The sequence below is a fragment of the Pongo pygmaeus genome, chromosome 4, assembly GCF_028885625.2.
Source record: "Pongo pygmaeus isolate AG05252 chromosome 4, NHGRI_mPonPyg2-v2.0_pri, whole genome shotgun sequence".
Taxonomy (NCBI): Eukaryota; Metazoa; Chordata; class Mammalia; order Primates; family Hominidae; genus Pongo; species Pongo pygmaeus.
This window is the reverse complement of record NC_072377.2, coordinates 140,425,483-140,439,634: the sequence shown is the minus strand read 5'-3', so window position 1 is coordinate 140,439,634 and position 14,152 is coordinate 140,425,483. Positions and strand designations below refer to the sequence as shown.

Below are 14,152 nucleotides of genomic sequence, written 5' to 3'. Positions count from 1 at the left end.
CCAGGAAAGCAAAATAATTTTACATACTTTGCATTGATCGAAACTTGCTGCCTGGCTACATGTAGCAGCAAAAGAGGCTGAAAATGTGGGTGTTTGGCTGGATACATTGGTACTCCAAACTAATCAGAATTCTATTATCAAGAAAAAGGCATTCATCCAGTGCTTTGTAACAAAAGTGTTTGCCACAGGCTGGGAATCCTTTGAGTTTTCTCTTCAGTGTCTGCAAAAAGCAGGGATGGAAGTCAGAGATGTGGGATGGCTTAAGGGAATTTAGCAAAACACCTGTTTCTCTTTACCTTGTTTACCACCAAGACACTCCCTTCCCCATAGTGCAGTGGAACACTGACGAGCCATCATCACTCCTAAGAAACAATACACAATGAAAAAAACAGTATTGCCATACTCTTACAGTGGAGGCAAGGAAATCTTATGAGTTTGTCCCCATTGGCTATTATAGCTCAGAGTGCTAAGCTAAAGAACCCCTCACCTTTTCAATCTACTGTGTGGAAGCTATATTTACTTACCTGCACATACCTCCAAATATGTACCCTAGAAATCAGATTTGAAATCTTATAAATCCCAGAAATAGGAAGTTGGTATTTCAAGAACTACTTTTCAAATTAGTGTTTTAATTCAACAAGCATTTAGTGAGTGCCCACAGTTCCCCAGGCACCTCCTTAAGTGCTGAGAATATAGGGGTGAACTGGACCCATAAGACCCTGGAGTATATATCCTGGTGGGAGAGGCAGATAAAAGATCTGCAGAAAAACAGGAGCTCAGGAGGATTAAGAGCTGAAATCAGGAGGCAGACTTCTGGGCTTGAATACAAATTCTGCAGCTTCCTGACTTTGTGGTTTTGGGCAAATTACTTGCCTCTCTATGCCTTAGTTTCTCCATCTGTAAGATAATAAGAATAATTATAGTACTTCATAGAGTTACACTGAGATTGCTTTTTTGACTCATAGTGATTAAACACAGCCATGCTGAAGGGCCAGGAAGCTAAGATATAGACAGCGTTTTAAAGGGTAAAAAATGGTGATGACAAATTACTACCCACCTCATTTGGCAGCCAAGTGTACTACATGGCTTAATGTATGTAAAGTGCTTAGAAATGTTACCAGTATGGCCAGGCCCGGTGGCTCATGCCTGTAATCCCAGAACTTTGGGAGGCCGAGGCGGGCAGATCACGAGGTCAGGAGTTCAAGACCAGCCTGGCCAACATAGTCAAACCCCGTCTCCACTAAAAATAAAAAAAATTAGCCGGGTGTGGTGGCGGGTGCCTGTAATTCTAGCTGCTCGGGACGCTGAGGCAGGAGAATCGCTTGAACCTGGGAGGCAGAGGTTGCAGTGAACCTAGATTGTGCCACCACACTCCAGCCTGGTGACAGAGGGAGACTCTGCCTCAAAAAAAAAAAAAAAGAAAGAAATGTTACTAGTATGTAGTAAGTTCTCAGTAAACGTTAGCTATTATACTCTTTGAAGTACTGGGTTTTTACTTGATGTCATACAGTGTTATATAAAGTCTCCAAAGATCCTGAGGAGTCCTCAAGGCCAATTTTAACAAGCATGGTTGCCACGTTCTTGTGCTTATAGTTGAAGATTTCTTCTTTCAGACACTTGCACAAAGGGATACTTCTAAGATGCATTTGCATTAGGTGGCGAATTTGGTCCTGGGTATGAAAAACATTGAGATTTGGGAATAAAGGATAGTAAGACTGAGGTTGCAATTACTAAAGGAAAACACCAACAGAGAAAAGTGAAGTTCTGCAGTATCACACACCCTCCCCCAACCTGCTCTCTCTCCCCAGGCCCCCCTTCGTTAGAACACCCATGACTGGCTATATTATATCAGCATTTCCCATAACATAAAAAGGGAAAATACAGACCTGGGCTTTCATGGAAAGTATTCTAAATCTCACAACCAGAATCCCTGTCTTTGAATTTTTTTTTTCTTGGTTTTTAGATCTTTAACTTTTCCTTCAGCATTTCAGTACTCAACTTTTTGAAAATCATCTTTTCTGAGGAATGATATTTCCTGGCACAACATCATCTTTGTCAAGTGACTCAGTTTGATTTTTTTGTTTGTTAATATAAAGTGTGGGCTCTTGGTATCAGTTTGATGTCAGGGTTTTTCCATGTTTGAGAGGGAGCTTTAAATACCACTCGATCTGAAGGTGTCTGCAGGCAAGCTCCAGTCCTCTGTCAAGATGCTTCTGGCCATGGTCCTTACCTCTGCCCTGCTCCTGTGCTCCGTCACAGGCCAGGGGTGTCCAACCTTGACAGGGATCATGAACATCAACTTCCTCATCAACAAGATGCAGGTAGACTGCAGGGGGCGCCCGTGGGAAAGATGGCTACTGACAAAGAGAAATATGTATGAGGATGAAAAAACTCGGGGCTGACTAAAGGTTCTTATTTCTCTGTCTACTTTAGGAAGATCCAGCTTCGAAGTGCCACTGCAGTGCTAATGTGAGTGAATGCTCTTTAAGAACTTTCCAAATTAATATTAATTTTCACATCTGGAATCTTCACTCTGAAATTTCCCTTGCAGGTGACCAGTTGTCTCTGCCTGCCCATTCCCTCTGTAAGTATAGTGAAAGAATATAATTTTGACCTTGGATTTTTTTGGTTTGTTTTTAAGTAAAAATAAGTTGCTTTATTTAATATTTAATGTTATACATTGTTGCTTAATTCAATAGTTACAGATTAGTATTCCCTGTTAAAACCACATTGTTACAAATTATTCCCTTTTAAAACTATGGTCTTGAAATCCTATATTATGAACATTTCTTTGTATTTAGTTAACTTTATGCCTCTTGAGAAGTTTGAACACTTTTCAACATTAGAAAAAGAATCCCGAATATCTTTTTAGATAGGTGGCCATGTGCACAATTAAATAAAACTGGAACTAAGGATATAATAATTGCTATAGCTCATATCATATTGCTTTCTAACTCATTTACTGATAACTCTAGATTTGTGAAACAATGTAAATAAAATGACAACTCCTTATCTTTCATCTGTCATGAATGATCTATGTGCTGTACCTTCCCCCCTCCCCCGGCCTCCTCCCTTCCTCCCCACCACCCTGTTGTCTGTCTAGCTGATTAGAGTGACTGTTGGTTTGCATGCTGCCCTCTGGGCAAATAGAGGATCTGAGGTTGTGAGTGGAAGGAGGGCTTCCAGAGGGCCACTGCCCACTCTGGCAGGAAGGATGGGTGGCAGGAAAGTTCTGATTCCTAATTCAAACTCCTGGTTAGGGTGAGGAGGAGGCACTTCTCCAAGGTGCAGTGCTTTATTCTTTCTCATGCAAGGCCTGGGAGAATCTGAGCTTCTTGCCCTGGCTGGGGTCAGACATCGCACCCATCGCAGTCCATCCATTAGATGAGAAGAGGATAGAGCGCCTTCTGGGCAGGAACCATGCAGACAGCACAGCCCCTGTCTCTCGGTGTACAGTCTGTGTTTTTAGCTGCTGCTGAAATACCAGCTGCATTCAATTGTCACATCCCATTAGCTGGTGTGAAAAGGATTTTCCTCACTCTGCACTTTCAGACTTACAAGCCTTGAAGCCGGGAAGCACCCATTGAAAGGAACATTCAGAGCCGACTATTTCAGGGCCCACAGCCCTCATGTTTCCTGGATGTAACATACAGGAAGTCTCCTCCAGGGAATGTCACTGTGGAAAAATGGCATCCCCTTTAAATATGGGAGATCACTTCCTACATTGGCAAGGGACCTATCTAAAAATAATGCAAGTTTGAGTAATGTGATTAAATAAAAATCATCTCTATTATACTGCTCTTTGTGATATATTTCCAAAGCTGTCCTCAGAATATTTCTTTGAATAAATCCTTGCTATTTACCAGGACAACTGCACCAGACCATGCTTCAGTGAGGGACTGTCTCAGATGACCAATAGCACCGTGCGAACAAGATACCCACTGATTTTCAGTCGGGTGAAAAAATCGGTTGAAGTACTAAAGAACAACAAGTGTCCAGTAAGTTTGTTTTCATATATGATATGTTTCCGTTGGTGATTTCTATGTGAATGGTGATGCCAACCCTGTTTGAATGCAAAAGGATGGTAAAGTTGGAATTGATAGTTCAAGGTTGACAAAAGACATCTAAACAATTTAATCAGAAGTAATATAATTAAAGCGAGATCCATTGAAACAATAGAATTAAAGTGAGATAGATCATTGTTCCCGACGAGGCAATTTACTTCTCTCTACTATGGAATAATGAAAGAATCCTTTCTGAGTATAATTAGAAGCTACAATCTAGAGAATCAGGGATGTAGCTCACATAATACTAAATTATCCTAGAGATTCAATGTACTAACTGAATGGATGTTGTTAACAGGGATTTTTTTTTCCTGTTGGTTAAGGAGGTTTTGTTTTGTTTTGTTTTGGAGACAGAGTCTCGCTCTGTTGCCCAGGCTGGAGTGCAGTGGTGCCATCTGAGCTCACTGCAGCCTGTGCCTCTTGGGTTCAAGTGATTATCCTGCCTCAGCCTCCCGAGTAGCTGGGATTACAGGTGCCTGCCACCATGCTTGGCTAATTTTTGTATTTTTAGTAGAGACGGGGTTTCACCATGTTGGCCAGGCTGCTCTCCAACTCCTGAACTCAAGTGATTTGCCTGCCTTGACCTCCCAAAGTGCTGGGATGACAGGTGTGAGCCACCGTGCCTGGCCTGCATTAAGGAGGTATTTAAAGGGCAATGCACCCAGGTCAAGGTGGAAGCTTGCCACTCATCCTGAATGCCCATCCACACATTCTTTTCTTCAGCAGATACCCTAGTCCCTGACAGCAGAGTGGGATGGCAAGTTGGGTAGAGGTGACCTCCCTCCCTTTTTTGGGTATTAGCATCTCCACACAAGATCCTAGAAGGCTGAAAGCCCTGAGCTCAGCTGTTTAGCTGCATGCGTTTCTACCATCAATGGCATCTAGTTCTAAGTGCTTAATGTATGCTGTCTCACTGAATAAATACATACCTTAGGGACAATTATTCAATTTATTACTCTCAGTGAGGTTAACTAATTTGCCTTAGGCTGCATATTTAATAACTGGCAGAGCTGAGATTTGAACTCAGGTCTATGTGACCTCGGAGCCCCACTCTTAGCCATTGTACTGTCAAATGACCTTGGAAAGACAACCTAAAAGGATAATGATACAATTTTAGGCCTCAAAGAGTCCCCAGAAAAGGTTTTCTCTAATGCAGAGATTTAGGGCCACTTAATAGGGGTGTGTGTGTGTGAGTGTGTGTGTGTGTGTGTAAAGACCCCTGAAATCCAATTTGAGGTCAACCACCTATGCTGTCTTTACACCACATGAGCTAGCCTGGACCTGCCCACCTGTTTGCTCTGTGTCTCAAGCCGCTTCCCTTCCCATCCCCACAATCCTCACCACCGACTCTGGCTCTTGGCAGGTTGGCTCCTGGGGCTGCTTGGCTCTACATCATTTGAGTCACTCTGTCCTTATCAACTTTCATCCCCACAGTACTTTTCCTGTGAACAGCCATGCAACCAAACCACGGCAGGCAACGCACTGATATTTCTGAAGAGTCTCCTGGAAATTTTCCAGAAAGAAAAGATGAGAGGGATGGGAGGAAAAATATGAAGATGAAATATTATTTATCCTATTTATTACATTTAAAAAGCTTTCTCTTTAAGTTGCTACAATTTAAAAATCAAGTAAGCTACTCTAAATCAATATCAGTTGTGATTATTTGTTTAAAATTGAATGTCTTTATTTTGAAATAAATACATATGGAGGAAAAACAACATGAGCTGGTCTCTAGGCAATCATTCATTTTTTGCTGCTCAGAACAAAGAAAGCTACAAGTGTTGTTAAGGGGGAGAATAGATCAGAGACTCCTGTAGTGATAAGACTCCTGATGCTGAATACAGACCCTCAGGCTCATAGGCTGTGGCTGGAGCTGCAGGGGTGCTGCAGGGAGCAGTTACAAAGAATGTCTATGGGGACCGTCTGAGGGTTGCCGCTAGGGGAGGCTGAAGGCATGTCTGACACTGCTAAGAGGGCTAGGGTCCTGAGAAACTGGCCATGGGCCTGAAAGAGGAGAAGGCAGCATCTTGGAACTGGGAGACTGCTCAAGAATGTGGGCATGCAGAATAAATGCTTAATAATTAAGTGCTTAACCCACTAGTTATGGTAGGAAGTAGATATTATTATTACGCATTTCTGTTTTATATATGCTGAAACCAAAGCTTAGAAAGTCTGCATAGCATTCCCAAGATCCCACAGGTGGTGAGATTTAGAAGGATTCACCCGTAGGGCTCTCTGCTTCCAAACCCTTTGCTGTTTGCATTCTGCCCCTTTCTTATTCTCTTTATACCAAGGGTGTACATTGTGCTTCTTCCAACCGTAGCCTGAGGGTAAAATAGACCCATCATAATTCCAGTCCACACTCTTATATCCAGAAACCTAGGGAGTCAGATAGGTTTCAGAATTCAAGCTTTTTAGCCTTTTAGAAAGTTAAAACAATCCATGTGCTATATATTACATAACACCCACAGCAGGGCCTGGGGCAAGTTTCCGTAATTAAACATATCAATCCCGCAGCAGTCACTGAAATGGTCAAGTTTTGCAGCCAAATGAGTCCTAACAAATACTGAGTTTTCGCAGCTGTTTGGATTTCAGAATAATGATAAGAAATTGGTAAGCTGCATTAACAAAACAGCCTTTCTCTAGTTCATGCCCTACTTAACAAGGGAGGCGGGGGTGGGGGGTACTCTCTTCAAGACATTTTATCTGGGGCTGGGCTGGGTGTCTCCAGGAGGGATAGAGGTTTCTGTAGCTTCCTGGACAGCCAGCTGCGTGGAGTTCCAGATCGCAGCTGAAGGGCCTTCTCTTCTTCTCTCTTCCATATGGGTTTTCTGAATGACTGGTGCCAGACATAGTTGAATCATGTGACATTATGTGGTTTACCACCTGCAGCATGGGGATACACCAGCCCAAGCAGGATCACAGCAGGGACAGATGCTGATGGTTGGTGATGGTTTCAGAATACGACTCGGAAATGCAACGTGTTGCCAGAGGATATGGGCAGAGACGAGCTTCCACTCACTGATGCAGATTAATCACCAGCATAGCTTGGTGCTTTCCCTCAGCTTTTCTGCAAAAGTCACATAACCTGCAGTGTTCATTCCTGCAGGCAAGCTCCAAGGAGGGTTCACTTACAGTGAAGTGTGCTATAATCATCATCTTCTCTGTGCCAGGAGAGTTGAGATTCATCAGGAAGCCACCCTGGAGAAAGGAGAATTAATATTTATCATTTACTCTGTACCAGGCACTCCTCTAAGCCTATTTTGTAGAATACCTGGTTGGATCCTCACAACAACCCCATGAGATATTTATATCATTGTTGTATGTAATTTTTCCCACTGCACAAATGAGATAAGTAGGCCCAACGAGGTTGCATAACTTGGCCAGAAGCACGTTGCTCACAAGCGGTGAAGTTGCTACCCTCTCCAGGTTGCCAGGCCCCAGGCAGAGTTGTTTCCAGCAGATTCCAGATCAAAGTACACACTGCAGGCCAAAGCCAAGCCAAGATGTGGCCATCCATAAAACTGGCTTGCCCATCTATCCATCCATCCCTCCCTCTGTACATCCATCCAGTTGGAAGCAGGAAGATGCTGTGATGTTTAAACCTCACAATTCCTCTCCTCCCATTGTCACATTATCACCCTGATTCATTGACCCCAGACCAAGACCTCCCTTTCTCTGCAAAGGGAGGCCTCAGCAGAAACTCAAAGAGGACTCAAAGGGCTTCATTCTTTATTTTTATCACTTTAAAAAGATGGCTTTAGCCAGGCACAGTGGCTCATGCCTAAAATCCCAGCACTTTGGGAGGCTGATGCAGGCAGATCACTTGAGCCCAGGAATTTGAGATCAGCCTGGTCAATATGGTGAAACCCAGTCTCTATGAAAAATACAAAACTTAGCTGGGTATGGTGACATGCAACTGTAGTCCCAGCTACTCGGAGTCTGAGATGGGAGGATCACTTGAGTCTAGGAGGTCGCGGGTTGGGGGAGTAAGTAAGCCATGATTGCACCACTACACTCCAGCCTGGGCGACAGAGCAAGGTCCTGTCTTAAAAAAACAAACAACAACAACAACAGCAACAACTACAACAAAAAACAGATGGCTTCATTGAGATACACTTCATATACCATATGCAATACAATGCATCCATTTGAAGCATATAATTCAATAGATTTTAGTACATTGGCAGGTTGCGCAACCACCACTTTTTATACCGTATCATATTATCTGTAAATAGAGGTAATTTACTTCTCTTTTTCCAACTTGGATGCCTTTTCTTTCACTTCCTTGGCTAATTTCTGGTTAGAACTTCCAATATAATGTTGAATAGAAGTGGTGAGAGTACACATTCTTGTTTTGTTCCTGATTTTAGTAGGAAAGGATCCAGGCATTCACGATTAAATATTAATATGATGTGAGCTGTGGACTTTTCATAAATGCTTAGTATCAGGCTGAGAAAATTCCCTTTTATTCTCAGTCTGTTGAGCAATTTTATCATGAATGAGATTGGACTGTGTCTGATGTATTTTCTGCACTTATTGGTATAGAGGTTATTGATACAGAAGTTAATTCTTGGCTTTAGAGTTTCCAGTGGTAACTTTCCTAGCCCTGGGATAGAAAGTAACTCCTTGGACTATGGAAGAGAAGTCCGAGAGGAGAGGGTGATGGCAGACACTGTTGAGCTCCCCGGAGAAGGGCTCTCTGCCTGGCCCCCAGCAGAGCCTCGGGGTAGAGGGCAGAACTCCTGGGGAGGGTGGAAAACCAAGAGTGAAGGGCACATGAGTCGTATACCCTGAATGCCCTGGGAGATGACATGAAAAGAGAATGCCTTTTGCCACCACACCTAAGGTGTGGTATAGGGAGGACCACCCACTGGCCCTAGGAAGCTGGGCTTGATGCAGCCTCCTGAATAGTTTCAACGGAGAAATCAAAGATTTTCACACAGGCCAGCGAGGGGCACTGATGTGTCTTGGAGGATGGTAAGGCCGGAGAGGCCTTGGGATGGGCCTATATGGCAGGCTGGGACCACGGGACAGGGACCAAATGGGACTGAAGATGTTTATACAGAAGCCACCCTGGAGGGAAAGCCATGCCCAGGACTAGCCAGGAAGAACATCAGGGTAGGACAGAGCACCTCCCAGGACCCTGAAGCCTCTCCCTAAATCCCAAACCTCCCAGATCTAAAGTCAACCCCAGGGGAAGGTGGAGAAGGAAAAAATCTTAAACTGGGCATTTAACTTGGAATTTCGAAGTTTTACCCTGAAATGGCAAAATTATTGTTTTTCTGTCATCAGCTTGAAAAAAATCTCAATTTAGTTAATAAAAAATAAAGAAACCTTCATTTATTTGCTGCAGACCTGAGGATGTGATTTAATCACTCAACAGACACTAATAAGTGCACAGTGAGGAGCACGCGCTGGACTCAGCGTGCGGTGAGGAAGGCGCTACCGCTGTCCTCAGGATCCACGGGTGCAGGAGTGGGGAAAAACCTGGTCGATGCTGAGAGGAGACCGGAGGCACAGGGATGTGGTACTTGAGACTGGAGGGAGTGGCTAAGCCCAGAGCTCACTGGTGCCTCCCCATCCTCAGACAGAGGAGCGAAGCAACGTTTCTCTGGGTGGTTTCTGGCTCCCGGTGCTCATGGTCTGGACTTTTCTGCTGGACCAAACATTTCTTGGAAAGCTCTTTGATGCCAGCCTAGCAGAGTGGGCATTGGGGATCAGATCCTTGGAGGGCTTGAATCAGTGACTCATGAGGCATCCCAGGCATCAGAAGGGCCACGTCAGTGTCTGCACCATCCTAGCCCACGCTTGCTAATTAATGTCCACTTGGAGGTCCAAAGACCAAACATCTGCAGCTCTCAGGGCTTCACATGCAGAGATGAGGCCCAGGGAACACTGTAGTCATCCTGTGTTCACCTCCTGGAAAAAGCAAACAACCCAGACTCAGAGAAGAAGGCAGGCAAAGAACAGAAACCAGAAAAATCACACCAGGCCACCCCTTCCTCCAACCCCTATGTTTTTCACTTTACAGTTTACAAAAACACTTTTGCACTTGATTCTTATGGAAACTGTGCAAAGTAGGTAAGGGAGACCAGTGTGGCCATTTTACAGATGGCTCAGGGGGCACCGATGCCTGCAAGAGCACAGATGGCTGATGGCCTACGTGAAACTGGAACCCAAGGGGAAGGTCTCCCTAGTGTGAAGTTCTTTTCACCACAGAGAAGGAAAAGAGCAACGCCAAGGGAGATGGTGAGACCCAGGAAACAGGAAAAGAAGTGTCACGGGGCCCAGTTGCTCTCACCACAGGGCCAAGGTCCTCAGATGCGGATTCCTGCTGAGGGTTTAGTTGACCTCTGCTGCCACCAAGTGGTGATTCTGCAGGGTATCAGCCTTTGGGTGAGGGATATATACGTGTGTGTGTGTGTGTACATATATATATACACACACACATATGTATTTTTTCTCCTGTAGGGCAGCAGTTCTCAAAGAGGACCCACGAGGTCAAAACCACTTTCATAGAACACTAAGATGTTATCTGCTCTTTTCAATCTTACGTTCTCACAAGCGTGCAATGGAGTTTCCCAAAGGCTATATTGCAAGTGATAACCCATAGACTAAAAGCAAAAGCAGACAGGGGAACACAATTGCCCTCTGTTTAAGCCAGACTTAGCCACAAACACGGAAAACGCAAGTCTTCTCGTTAATTACATTGGTTTAGAAAGAATCGTTATTTTCATAGAATGTTATTTATGTTAAAATGTCATGGGTTTATTATTATACCTAAATGGATAAATATTTTTGAAATTCTGTTTGAATTTCCAGTAATTGTTGGTAAATATATAAGCAGATGTTCTTTGAGGTCCTTAATAATTTTCAGGGTGAAAGGGGCTGCTGTTGAGAACTGCTGCTGTATGGTAACGGTTTTTGTTCTTCTTTTCGTCTTCCCTGGTAAGGCAAATTGGCCAACCCTGAAGCCCCCCAACTCCAAGACACAGACATCAAAACTAGTGCTTGGCTTGGAATTCTGTTTTGTTTTCATCCTTCTTAAAAATAGGATTCCATTTGTTTAAAGACTTTCCTGACCATGACAACAGAAATTAATGCCTGATACTAAGCTCCCTGAGGGCAGGGTCCCTGCCTTTGTGACCCAATGCCTATAACAGCACTGGCCACAGTCAGACTACACACACACAGACACGCACACACATTCTCTCTCTCTCTCTCACACACACATACACACTTAGATATATATATATATATATATATATATATATATTTGGTTAAATAGAACCATAATGTGTTGATGGAGGAAGACTCCCAAGCTCTTGGCCCCAACTATTCCACAAGATTGCCCTCTCCAGAAAAATCTAAGAGGAAGCAGATCCGTTGCTGGCTGACCCCTTCCAGATCGGGCTACCACATGAGATTTGTTTGGGTTGGAGCCGAGTTTCTTCAATAAAGCCGAGTTTCATTCATTGCAGGCCAGGTGCTCCTGGGTGGGAGTGAAGGTGCAGAAGATGTGCTGAGGCAGTGTCTGCCCAGCATGGAGGAGGGCGGGGGGAGGGAGTGTGGCAGGGGCCGTTACTCAGAGCCAGGCTGAGGCTGGGCAGCGAGGCAGAGCCAGCCTGCAGCCTGGAAAACAAGTGTCCAGCAGGGAGCCCTAGCTCTGCAATAAGGTGTGCTTTTATTTTAAGAAATTATAAAAACAATATATGCTTGCTGTAAAAAAATTAAAACATTAAAATAATCACCATCATCAAATCACCATCATTATAGTGATGTACAAAGAAATCACCAACATCAAAGTCAGAACTGAAAGTCTTCTCCCAATCCCACATCCCAGAAATAGCCACTGTTAAATTTGGTGTGTATCCTTCAAGGGTTTTTCAATACCCATATAATTACCCATATACGATATATACTTTAAAATGAAAATGAATAACATCATATATGTTATTCTGCTCCCCCCATTTTTGCACTTACAATGTCGCTGACATATTTCCATGACAATATATGTGAGATCTATCTCATTCTTTTTAGTGGCTGTTTGTTCAACCCCCTCTTCTATTGATAGGCATTTAGAAAGTTTCTGAATTTTCATTATTACAAACAATTCTCAATTAACATGGTCATGCTTGCATTTTTGCCCATTAATTTATGCTTCCTTTATTCTAAATCCTGTTCATTCTTGCTGCTATGCTGAATCTAAGGATTGGGAAGACTCAGCCCTGGCTCTGAAGGGGGGCACAGGCCAGTGAGAAAGAGAGGGTGCACAGACATGACTGTAGCACAGGGAGGGACACAGTGCCAAAGGGGTCACGTCGGTGGAAGGGCCATGGATGCTGCTGGAGGAGAGAGAGAGAGAATCAAGGAAGCCCTAACATCTAAGGGCTTAAAGCATCTGAGCTGGGTCTAAAACAGGGAGCATTACTGTTCCTGGTGATGCTGGGGGTAAGAGTGTCCTATAGGTTAAAGAAAAGCATAGAGGCAGGGAAGCCTGGAGGGTGCTGGGCAGACAGCAGCTGGCCCAGCAGGCTTGTTGGATCACTTGGGAACTCTTTCAGCAACATTTAAACGCCATTATATGCCTGGCACTGGATGGGATGGGGGAAATGGTGAGAGCACAGGGAACCTGGACCAGAGCAATGAGAGGTGCGTCCAGAAGGGCAGTTCTGATGTGGTTGATGGGAGGCCTTCAACAGAAGTTTCAGACTCCATACTTATGTGTCCCAACAACTTTGTCTTTTTTTACACCATAAAATAGCCTTCATCACGGCTGCTGGCGATGTTCCCTGGGCTGGACAGCAGAGAAGTGTAGCCTCAGGAAGATTATCAAATGGGATTGGTGGTAAAATCCTGAGCTGGGGCTCAGGTATGTTGGAGCCTCAGTTTCTTCATCTGTAAACTAGATCAGCAATGCTTCTCTCTGCTTGCCTCCTTCTACCATCAAGAGGTGCCACAATGATTAATAGAAACTAGGAAAGGCTCAGACACCTGAAGAAGGTGGTTGTTGCATCTCAGCCTCATCAGGAGCACCCAGTAGAAGACTCCAGTTGGCCTTGTGGACACAGCACCACTTCTAAACAAACTGTGCAAGCACGCCTTGCACCAGCAAATGGTCCAGTTGAGGCAGACTTAAGAAACACATTCTAGGATGTGTTAGAGCAGAGACTTCAGGTCTACCCAGGGATGAACCAGGTGCCAGAAGCATCTCTTCACTCGCATCCTCCGTGCTCACCCAGACCCAGTGATACTGGGGCAGACGGGCAGGCTGGTCTCTCCCATCAATAGAGCCTCTCCAATGCACCAGAATGACATGCCACTGGAGTCCCTCGTGGCTGTCCCCGCCACCTAGGTCAGCATCTGCTCAGCAAATGTTTGATGACTGAACAAATGAATGAATGTCCCACTGCTGGAGGGTGGGCAGCTTGAACGGTAACCTGCAGAGATACCCAGGGGACCCTGCAGTCCCAGGGGCTGTGAAGGAGAAAGATTGAGGAGGGCATGCTGAGGGTTTTATTTCAAGCATGGAACCCTCCGCTCCAGTAACAGGTTTCACACTGAAGAGATGGAACATTTTCATCTCTTTTGCACCATAGCATTGCTTTGGTCTTGGGTCTATTAAGGCAGAGATTTTTCAGAGACAAGGCAGAGATTTTTCAGAGACATGGCCCAAATCACTCAAAGGCAGGGGGTGGTGGGGGAACAGCGTAGTGGAGAAACCAAGGAAGACCTTTTCAAGAGAAAGAAAAAAAGAACAAATTTGAGGACATTTCCTTCACTGGGATTTAAGCCAGGGATGGCAAATAGATTCATTTTGTATGACAGTTCTGCGCGGCTGGTGGTGGCTGCCACGGCACTGTGCTGAGAAAGACTCTGAGGCGCCACTCAGCTCATCAAGAAAGGGCTCTATGATTGACTAGGAATGCTTGTTGTGGGTACAGAATTGGGAGAGGCTGCAGGGACACAAGCAACATAACAGCAAAATAGCAATGGCCTCCCCACGCGGCTCAAGTAAGGAATAAAATTTAGAACAAGGAAGTCACTCTGGAAACCAGACTGTGGATCAAGTATTTTGTTTTGTT

At 44.5% G+C, this 14,152-nt stretch overlaps 1 protein-coding gene across 1 annotated transcript; it reads left to right on the top strand.

The window, feature by feature from the left end:
• The first annotated feature begins 2,184 nt into the window (after positions 1–2,184).
• IL9 (interleukin 9) lies at positions 2,185–5,763 on the top strand. Its single transcript, XM_054488411.1, has 5 exons — positions 2,185–2,321; positions 2,434–2,469; positions 2,552–2,584; positions 3,867–3,998; positions 5,499–5,763. The coding sequence occupies exons 1-5, from the start codon at positions 2,208–2,210 to the stop codon at positions 5,616–5,618; spliced, it is 435 nt and encodes a 144-aa protein (XP_054344386.1). The 5' UTR covers positions 2,185–2,207; the 3' UTR covers positions 5,619–5,763.
• Positions 5,764–14,152: the final 8,389 nt, after the last annotated feature.

What these genes read in the sequence shown, in the direction of transcription:
- IL9 (XM_054488411.1), top strand. Translation starts at nt 2,208, where the DNA reads ATGCTTCTGGCCATGGTCCTTACCTCTGCCCTGCTCCTGTGCTCCGTC. An exon ending in TCCTCATCAACAAGATGCAG is followed by an intron (nt 2,322 to 2,433) that starts GTAGACTGCAGG and finishes TGTCTACTTTAG; the next exon opens with GAAGATCCAGCTTCGAAGTG. An exon ending in TCTGCCTGCCCATTCCCTCT is followed by an intron (nt 2,585 to 3,866) that starts GTAAGTATAGTG and finishes GCTATTTACCAG; the next exon opens with GACAACTGCACCAGACCATG.